Below are 10,923 nucleotides of genomic sequence, written 5' to 3'. Positions count from 1 at the left end.
CAATCACATATCACAACCCTAGTTTATATTTAATAACTATTGGTACCTAATTCTCTATTGTTTTTCAATAATAAAGAAAAATAATGACATTAGTTATGACCATCTTTATTGCATTTCTTTATACAATGCTGTTGAATAGTTCAACAATATTATTTGCACTTGTCTTGTCTAGATGTGTTGTCCTAGCAGACGATTAGATGTCAGTTTTTCTGTGATTCTTTTGGATTTGGCTTAATTTTTTTCACCTCCGTCTCATAATTTTCCATTTCCTGACCAATCCAGTCGAGGTAATGATGAACTCTGGTGTAGACTCCAAAATTATCCAGCCTTCCGCAACCCTCTCCCCAACTCACTATCCCAATAAGAAACCAGGTATCACCAAACCTGGTCACCATGGGCCCCCCGCTGTCCCCATAGCATGCATCCTGAATGTCTCCCAGCCTTCCTGCGCATAGCATATTATTTGTAATTCCAAGACGCATTACTTCAGAACAGTTGCTTTGAGGGGCTATAGGGATTTGTATGTAGCTAAGGATCATCGTGCGGTTGCGTAGAGATTGATCCTGGTTCCCCCAGCCAGTTACAATTGTCTCTGTGCCATCTACTGTCAGTTTTGTTTCAGCAAGTCCATGGGTTGGAAGACAGATGGGCAGCACATATTTGTTATACACGGCTCGCTCGTTAAGACGCATAAGAGCAATGTCATTATTTACTGATCCAGGGTCAAATTTGGGATGTATGATGACCTTGGTGACTGCAATTTGCTGCTCTGTGTCTTCCAAATTCCGGCGGTCATATTCACCTGCAATATAACATGGTTTAAGAGTTAGAGAAGGTAGATATTAGAAATTACTTTTTATAGATTTATGATAGAGTAACTATGACTACAACCAATCAAACATTGAGAAATGGAATTCACTTTTTTTCTTTCCAGTCTTTAAAGGAAAGCCACTGTTTTGTTTAAAAAAAGTACCCATGAGTAAATGGAGTACAGTATTTTATTTGGGTTACAAACTGCAGGGCAACATTTAGAGCTGAGCTTTGAATAGAAAATCCATTTTTAAATAGGGAGTGCTCCAGTGTAAAACTGAAGTATTTACATTATTTTGGGTTACAAAGTGTGGGGCAACATTTAGTGCTAAGCATTGCATGGTAAGTTCACTTTTGAATAGGGAGTGCTCCAGCGTAAAACTGAAGTATAACATGTTTTAACAAAATATTCTGGGCCATTTTTTTCAGTATTCACTAAACTTTAAAAAATGAGTAAATGGGTACATGACAAAATATTGCACTTTTCTCCATCATCTAATAATTTTCTTACTGAGCTCTGCCTTATCTAAGTGCATAGTGTATTGACAGTGCTATAATGCTGACCTTTGCATATTTAAAGTATAAAGAAGTATAAAAGAAGGGCACATGGACCTGCATTATAAATAGGATATTTGTACTCCCCGTAAAATAATTTTTTTAGTTCATTAAGAGACACAAGATTCAGCATTCAGATACAATTGAAGTATACTGCCGCCTATAGGAGGGTCTGGACACTGGCAAACAAAAACAAACGTGGCCTGTCAAATATAACCTCTCCCACTCCCAGCATACTTCAGTTTTATAGAAAGGCTGAACTAAAAGTAGATCATAAGCAGAGAGGAGTGGGACCTGTGTCCCTTAATAAACAAAAAAAAAAAGGATTTTACGGTAAGTAAAAAAATCCTAATTTATTTCTCCTCCATTAAGGGACACATGATTCAGTATTCAGATACAACTGTGAACAGAAGACCAGGCAGCAGACTTGCAAATCTGGGAAACAAAAGCTTGATGCTGAAAAGCCCAAGAATCACTGCCAGACCTAATAGAGTGTTCTTTGGCATGAAAGACTGGAAAAGACCTTGTCCCTAAGACTAGAACCTTGTCCCTAAGACTAAAAGCTTGTCTGAGCCACCGAGAAATGGTGGAGGAGGAAGCTGGTTGTCTTTTATGTGGACAATCAAGAATGACAAAAAGAGCGTCCGTCAGTCGGGTTTACTTCTAGTGGCTGAGAAGTACACGCACAGCACAAACTACATCCAGACAGTGAATAGAAAATTATTTCTGGTGTACTGGTGAGTAGACATGTGTGAGGGTTTTAACTAATTTTCTGGCAAAAATGAAGAATATCATGTGTATAAAAGAGAAGTAAAGCCAACCCAGGGAGGAGACCGTGAGGTGGGCGATCAGCGGTTACATGATTGCTCAGTTCTCAGTATATAGAGCTGGCATGTGGCAGCTGCAGTGTCCCACGCCGCCTCTAGGTATTGGGAAGAGTATTTTTTCCAGCTCTAAGTATTGGCAAGAGTATGTTTTACTCTCCCAATACTTACCCTTTAAAAAATTGCTTTGGACACAAAGAGTATTCAGAGACTGGGTCCCACAAATGCTTTGCGATGGCTCTGGACCTATAAAGCACTCTGAGGCTGACTTACACAGGGTGCCACAAAGAGAGCAAAGTGCCCGAAGGTCACATTCCACACAGGCACCGCAATGTTCGCTACAGCGGGACCAGGTAAGGTCTCCAAAGCTACTGCTAAGGATACTCTGATCTGCATAGCTGGATAAAGAGTCCAGCTCAGCAGCATGTAGATTAAGTCTTGATTGAAGAAAAAGCATTTCAAAATATAGAAAGAATGCCTAGTAAAATATTTAAACTTTTTTACAATCATCCGCCTATGACACTTGTAAAAAGTCGGAGGGGGTTATACCACACTAGCCACTGCTTTTTATTGTTTGCTAGTGTCCTTGTCCTCCAGTATAATCCAGTTGTATCTGAATACTGAATCCTGTGTTCCTTAATGAACCAGAAAGAAAAAAACAGTTATTCCATGTAAAACTACAGTATTACATTCATGGATTTAATGGGGAAACAGCACTTGTAAGTGGCCTCAGAGTTTAGCAGCATCAACCAGTGACCTAAAGCCAGATGGTACAGCCATTTGCAAGCTCTGGCAGCTCCATGCTGTAAAGTGAGTGACTTCCTTGGTTGTAGACAATATACAGCTGCTGTAAATGCATCACATATGTATTGCTAATCAATAAGCAGTTTCATCAGTGCATGCAATTGGAAGCGCTGCACTGGTGTTCTGGTCACCCATTATATCTCTTGGAGACTCCAGCAGTAAGATCTTAGCACCATAGTCTTCACACCTGCAACAGAAGTATCCCCGCTAGTCATATTCCATCCTCCATTATATAAGATAGATTAAATTACTTTTGTTCCAATTTACTGAGATGCATAAGGAATTGTGACTAAACTCTGCAGCAGCACCAAAAACAAATAACTGGATGCAGTGCCATTTTATTAAAACCAGGAGCAATACGCAAAGAACACTGACCCACTACAACCAGCAAACGCAACAGCAGAACATGTCCACTTTCAAAGTGACTTCACTAAACTTAAGGACTGAGGTGGAGCTATTAGAAAATTCATCTTCTAAAGATACCCAATCATGTACAAGGGGGGGGGGGAAAAAAATGCAAACAATGTTTGCTTGAACACGATTGGATGACTGAACTCATAACAGCGTCACTTCATTCAATAAGTTATAGCTCAACTCCGGGCAAATCAAGTCTTAACCCTTGCAGTGGGGCTACCCCCACACTTCAAGAGTTAAGTTCTCGTTTTGTCTAGGGGGCTAAAAATACAAGCTCCTACCAGCCTGCCTCCCCCTCTGCTCCAGCGATGGTATGTCCCTCGGTCTACTCACGTTCTATACACTGTATAGGACGTGATAACTCGTGGGACCTTAGACTGCTGGAGCGGAGGGGGAGCGAGGTTGAATGGACAGGTCTAAGAGTAAGCCAGGAACTTTGTTATTATAGCTACCCAGACAAAACAAGCACTTTACCCTTTACCCCTCTGCAAGGGTTTAAGATTTTATTTGCCGGGAGTTCTGCTTTTAAGACACCTTCGCTTTGCAAAGTGAATTTGCCCTAGCAGAGGCTCAGGATTTTCAAGTTACCTACAGGTTGGCAGCTGTACCTGCTTGGAGACGGTCATCTCATATGACCCCCCAAAAAAAACAGGGCTACAGTAATAAAAGGTAAAATCTTCTATAGCATGTCTTTTGTCTGTCAAATTTGACTATACAGAGGCTATCAGATCACAGCTAAAGCTGGCCATACACTATGTGAATTTCAGCCGGTTCTTCAGGAACCGGCTGAAATTTGCACAGTGAGTGCCGTTGTTGGCAACCTTTTGCCCGGCATCCCTCGATCAGCTAAAGGAGACGGTTGGAAAATCTTAGCACGAATGGTACTTGTGGCGGCCGCTGTCAGAATACAAAGGAAACAGCGGGGAGTCATCCATCAACGCTCATAAGAATTGATGGAAGAATCTGTTTTGTTTATTTTTTTAATTAAATTGATGGGTTAAACAAAAAAAAAAAATAGAACAATGTACGGCCAGCTTAAGTCCAAGTTTCCAGGATAATTCATTGACAAGCATTAAGCAAAACACAAATGAGTAGGATAAACAGGTACATACCGAGCCGTACATAGAACTTTGCATTCTTCTGAGTTCCTCTGAAGCAGTGTGCTGCAGTGAGGACCCAGTATGGGTGAATCAGAACTCCACCACATAAAAACTTCTTAGCATGGACAAGTAAAGCCTGAAATCACAAGAGAAAGCAGAGACAGACTTGCTCAGCTGCAAATTACAACCATAGTTTTAAGTCATTGGAAGTAACAGTACAAACTGATAATGTAAGAATCATCACCATCACTGTATTAAAGCACACATGTCAACTTTCTGGAATGGGAAAGAAAGACACCGTTTAGCACAATGTGTGTAGGCAAACGGCACACCACTGCCATGCTCCCAGTTAAGAGAGCCTCTACAACAATACTGGATTTGTGGATTTCATCACTGGACACATATAAAACCTATTATTAAAAAATGGTGTGACTCACTGCTGGGAAGAATAACAATAAAACAATTATTGAGTGGGTAGGACAATAGAAAGAGGGAAAAAAACACCAAGACAGTACAATGTACTACTGAAATTCATATAATTCATATAAGGGAGGACTACTGTGTTTTTATTTTTCAATATATCATCAGAAGGTAAAAACAGCACATACTGCAATGGTATTTGCATAAAAGTCATGCCCATACATTGCAAGCAAATGTTTAGTCACCGTATATAGTTGTTAAAGCTGACCTTTACACTCAAAAATCAAATTCTACCAATGCATCCATCTATGTATGATGATTAATAATCACAGAAATGTCAGGTGTAAAATGCTGTGATATTGAAATACTTACACTTGCAGAGCATTCACTTTCTGCTTTGAAGGGAAAATGAATTCAATTTACCAACGCAATGCACACTGGGATTGCCTTGTCATCAGCTGTGCATTGCTAGAAAATCTAATCTCAGTGAAAGGCATTTTACTGCCCTGAGATGATGTGCATGGTCACATGTCCTAGTCACATGTCCTAGTCACATGTGCCAGAAATCCAGGAAATGAATGGAGAGCTAGTAATCTGCCCTTAGTAAACATGGCCACTGTCAGAAGACCGGGGAAGATAAAAGAAATAAGGTATGCAAAGAATACAAAGTCGGCAATTATCTTTAAGTATGTGTCTGTAGATTGCAATTACTAAACATTTCTAAAGGTGTGTTTGTTGTTATTTCAAAGATATGGGTAAAGGTCTGCTTTAACATGTTTTTTATATGTAAGTAGACATTTTTTTCAACCTACAAGTTATAGCAATTTATGTAATTAAAAATAAAGGATTTTATTTTCAAATGCCAATAGCGTGCTGATGAGGAGGAAAAGAAGGATGCAGGGAAGGCTAAATATAAGAAGATTTTTCCCTTAACTATTAGGGGGAAAGTGCATAAAACAATAACATAGTTACCGTACATAGTATTTGTGGTTGAATAAAGACACAGGTCCATCAAGTTCAACCTTTGTGTGTCTGTATGTGACTGTGTGTGTGTGTGTGTGTGTGTGTGTGTGTGTGTGTGTGTGTGTGTGTGTGTGTGTGTGTGTGTATGTACACAAGTCCCTTTGTGGTCTAGTTTTTAAGAGTACCTCTAACCCTGTATGTTATTGTCTCTGAGGAAGGTATCTAAATGCTTTGTGAATGATTCAATACTCTCTGCTGATACCACTGCTTGTGGCAACGAGTTCCAGACTTTAACCGCTCTAACTGAAAAAAATCCCCTACGCCCCTTCTGGTTAAATCTTTTCTCCATCACTTTTAGGTGGTGGCCTCTAGTCTTTGTTATGGTGTTTACCGTAAACAGTTTATTGCTGATGTTGCCATCACCACTAAACATTTTGTACATCAAAATCATGTACCCTCTTAATCTCCTCACTTCCAGCGTGAACAAGTTTAACTTTAGTAACCTTGTCTCATAGCTTAGGTCCTCCATCCCCTTAATTAGTTTAGTTGCCCTTCTCTGGACTCCTTCCAGCTCCAGGACATCCTTTCTGTGTATTGGTGACCAAAACAGGACCGCATACTCCAGATGAGGCCGAACCAGCGATCTAGAAAGTGGCAAAATTATTGCTTTGTTTCTACAGTACATTCCCTTTTTAATACAAGACAGTACTCTGCCCGCTTTGTTTTCCTGCAATGATGTTGATGTGGTATTCTACGAGTATGGTAAGGGGATACAACATGTTTGAGCTCTGTTGACTTTGCTTGACCCAGAATGGCTCATCCTTTACCTCGTGAAATAACCACAGGGTGCAGAATGATTCGTTTTTTGTACGCCAATGCAATTTTTTTCTGCAGAATAGTAAGTTTACCTTATGGATTTTTTAACATTTCTTACATGTTGCACCAGCTAAAATGTTGACATGATTGCATTCTTTATCAGTAAAACCCAATAACTTTAGTGAATAATTAGGATTATCGATTAATGTACTTTATAAAATAAAATAAGATTACTTACCTGCCATGGACTGTCTCCTTTGCGCCCCTTCTTTGCTCCTGTGAGACGAGCTGAATAGTCATAGTCAATGATTTTACTTCTACCACAAGGAAAATCCCCTGTAAGATGTAAGTATTCTGTTCAGCACAACATATACCTAATGCATAGCCAACTTTTTAGTTCCATGGTACGTACTTCTGCTCTAAGTGCTCCAGTTTAAGGAGTTATTGTGATAGCACTGAAAAATGTGATCAGGACAAATAAAAATATTACAGTGTCTTCTAGTTGCTGAGGCACCTGACACAGGACACTGAGTCAGGGCCATCTCTAATGTGTGGCAAAAGGGGCAGTTACCACGGGCCTAGTCATTGTTGTGGGGGCCAACGCAGCTGCCCCTTAAGCCCGCAAAAGATACACACGCACCACTGTTCTGTTTACGATGTGATCGGAATTGCGTAGTGTCACTCCACCCCGGCCGTACATAATGTAATGTGACATCTCACACAGGGTCATGTCTCTCTCTGACAACTTCTCCTATCTGCAGGGCGAGAAGGGGGCTGGGCATGGAGAGTAAGGGCAGGGGGGCCCAAGAAAATGTTTGCCTAGAGTCCAATCAATTTTGAAGACGGCCCTGCTGTGAGTATACAGCAGAAGAGACAGCGTTAGCGTTAAGTGTAGAGATTACCCTCAATTTATGGGTTAGTTTAAGTGTTATTATGCTGGTGGTGGGTTAAAGAGGACCTGAACTGTGGAAGTTGTGCCCAAAAAGGCAAGCAGAGGACAAAAAAATGAATGGCCAGTATTGTCTATAGGTTATCTGCAGCTAATTTTTTTCCCATTACTCGTAGTATCTTGTTGTGCAGTGTGTCTCTGTATGTATGTGGCCATCTTGGTAGATGTAGGGCTTTGCTTCTTAATGTCAGAGCTGCCCCCCCTGGTATGGATGAAGAAGAAGCAAGGAGACCCTTGCACTGCAGGTCCTCAAATACAGCTTCTTTTTTTTCAGCAAGGAGAACAGGGAGCAACACAGTAGTGTCATCACCCAACGTTATTCCAAATCTCATGAGACCAGCAGCCATAGTTGCAATGTCCCCCACCCCTGTTCCCCAGGTGGCAAAGTGCATGTACCACTTTGTCCTGTCTTTCTAGGTGGTCATGTTCCTGAGTTGGGATGGTCAACAGCATGCCCCTCCTCTCTCCACCATTTTGTGATCACACTGCTTATTAAAAGACGAATATTTATTTAGTTGTGAATTACAAGGTTTGCCTTGGTAGCAGGCACGTCCCAGAGATGAGCGCTGTCATTACTCATGCAGGGGTAATGACAGGGGAACAAGAGGAGTAGAACAAGATTGCCAGTGGAAGGTGGGGGAGAGGAAGGATTGTTGGAGGCTGCATACAAGTGCCAAGAAAGAAGAGAATGATAAGGTATGATAAGGTGTATGAAACTGGCAGTGGAAAGTGGGGGATGAATGACAGCAGGAAGCCAGGGGACTGAATACAGGTGCTGGTAGAAAAAAAGAGCAAAAGGAAGAGAATGAGACTGGCAGCAGGAATTGGGGGAGATGAATGACTGGGGGAGGCTGAATACTGGTGTCGCTAGGGAACTGAACTAGAGGAATGGGGCAGAATTAAACCACTGCTGGGTTTTTCCTACTATGCAGGTGGTCCTTCAGAGAAATCCCCCCTCATTTAGGGGTACCATGGCCATATCGTTGCCTTAATTTTAAAAAATGTGCGTCGTGAAAAAATGAATGAGCACATCAAAAAAGCCAGGCGAAGAGACATGTCATGTGAACTGTCAAAGTCACATGACCAGCTCTCCTCCAGTCACAGTGTTCTCTTTTGCATTAAGGCCCTGTTCACACCTTTACGTTTTGTTGTGCGTTCAACGCTCTATGAACGCTCTACAAAACTTGAAAATCCCATTGTTTTCTATGGGTATGGTTCACACCTTTCCGTATTTCAGCCCGTCTGAACGCGCTACAAATCGGCCTAAGCCCAAAGAAGTACATGTACTTCTTTGGGGCGTTTTGGTCTCGCGTTTCCATTGGGATACAGCCAAGTAGCCCTCGGAAACGCGCGTTTGCCACATGTTTTTTTACCGCGAATCGCTGTAAAAACGCGCGACAAACGCGCATATTCAATACGCCTAGGTGTGAACCCAGCCTCAGGAGAGCGAGCTCTGGGGGCACTGCACACAGGGGTATTTTACGAATAGGCCATAAAATAAAGGCTTGCATGTGCATAACCTAGCAGAGTATAATGGAGACCAGATAGCAATATCTGTTCTCCATTATATATCAGCCCTTGAGGGCTTGTTCACACCTTGTCCGGATCATGTCCAGACCAGAACAGTTTGTTCCCGGACCAAAAAAGTATCCTTATGGTATTTCTAGGCTCTGTTCACACCAGCGCAGTTCGTTCCAGTCGAGACCAGAAAAATACTGCTTGACTAATTTTCTCTGCTCTGGAATGCATGGAAACGCATACAAACGCATGCAAACCACTGGACAGCACCTGTAAGCCCATTTGAGGGCCGGTTAACACCAGCTCTGGTGCGTTTTAACACAATTCACTGCTGAAACGCATCCCAGCCGGCTACCTGCGTTCAGGGGCGGGAGGGGGCATGGCGGTGCGTTGAAGTCAATGGATACAGGCATTATTTTTTCAGATCGCACTGGACCGGAACGCAGACACTGATGTGCCACACTTTCTGGTGCGAACTGTCGCAATGCGGGCGGGGGGCCATTGACTTCAACACACCGCCACGCCCCCTCCCGTCTCTGAACGCAGGAAGCCGGCCGAGATGCGCTTCTGCAGCGAATCGTGCTGGAACGCACTGGAGCTGCTGTGAACCGGCCCTTAAAGTGACATTAAACTCAAAAATGCTTTTCCCTCCCCGGAATGTTAATGTCAGCACTTACCTTAAGTAATGTTTCTTAATCCGATCTTCTTCTTTCTTGTCCTTTTCATCTGTCCCTCCAGCGCTGCTGCGGGTCTCTGATCCAGCGCTGACTCCTCTGAGCTTGCTGGCACTTCCTGTCCCAGGGTGTCTGCATGCGTCCATACACTTACCTTGTGTCCTCTCGTCCCGACCGAAAATGGGATCTGCGCATGCGCCCGCCCGTGAATTATCACGCGCGGGGAAGACACAGGTAAGTATTAACCCTTTTCAAAGCAGTTTTTTTTTTTTTTACACTTTTTGCATAGCAGTAGATATATGCAAAAAAAACGGAGGCTTTAATTAAAGCTAAAAGCTAAAATAAAAAATGTGGTAAAATCACGGCAAAAACACGGCAGAACGCAATGCACTGCGTTCCAGATCTGGTCCAGAAAATGGTGTGAACCTGGCCTTACTGTCCAATCTTTTCACAAGACTAGTAATGTAAACAGAAATAAAAACGCATGACTGTGCTATGACTCGGTGTCCCTGAACTCCAGCTGGGGCACAGGACATAACCTCAACTCATCGATAAATATAATAAGAATTTACATTCCATTACAAAGCAGTCCCATTGCTTACTTCATTAGTGAAAGTGAAGCGTGTGAATACAGCATATCAACTCATCTTTTTGGTGTGAAAAGAACTTACCATATGGCTTACAGCTGCGGCTGTCATCCTGCAGCTGATACCCCATGGCACAGCTGCATGTCCGAGATGTGCCGTTCCCAATCTCTGTACAGAAGTGCGTGCAACCTCCATTATTCACTGAGCAGTTGTTATGGGTCACTTCTATGAATGGGAAAAAAAGGTTGTGCTATTAGCAAATTCTGTTATGCAAGTGCAGTCACTCTTATCATATAAGGTCTGAGACTATAAACAGCCATGGACTCTCCTGTGCAAGTCATGAGTTGATGGCTGGTAATCACCAAATTGCTTCTATACCTGATTAAGTGGAAAGACTTTTTAAAGAAGTCCACTAAGATCTAATAATACTAAGATATAATAAATATAAAACAGGCAACACACTGGGGGGGGGGGGGGGTGTGAAAACCA

General features: G+C 42.2%; 1 protein-coding gene across 1 annotated transcript in view; it reads right to left on the bottom strand.

Moving 5' to 3' along the window:
* Nucleotides 1–200: 200 nt before the first annotated feature.
* PROC (protein C, inactivator of coagulation factors Va and VIIIa) overlaps nucleotides 201–10,923 on the bottom strand; it is a 26,566-nt gene continuing 15,843 nt past the window's right edge. The window contains exons 5-8 of the mRNA XM_018563476.1: nucleotides 10,519–10,659; nucleotides 6,945–7,042; nucleotides 4,520–4,643; nucleotides 201–802 (exon numbers count right to left, since the gene is read on the bottom strand). Of these exons, the coding sequence (XP_018418978.1) occupies nucleotides 201–802; nucleotides 4,520–4,643; nucleotides 6,945–7,042; nucleotides 10,519–10,659 (965 nt within the window). The remainder of the gene's footprint in view (nucleotides 803–4,519; nucleotides 4,644–6,944; nucleotides 7,043–10,518; nucleotides 10,660–10,923) is intronic.

The sequence above is a fragment of the Nanorana parkeri genome, unplaced genomic scaffold, assembly GCF_000935625.1.
Source record: "Nanorana parkeri isolate BGI_ZX_2015 unplaced genomic scaffold, ASM93562v1 scaffold667, whole genome shotgun sequence".
NCBI lineage: Eukaryota > Metazoa > Chordata > Amphibia > Anura > Dicroglossidae > Nanorana > Nanorana parkeri.
The sequence above is the reverse complement of the archived record's forward strand: the minus strand, read 5'-3'. Positions and strand labels throughout refer to the sequence as shown.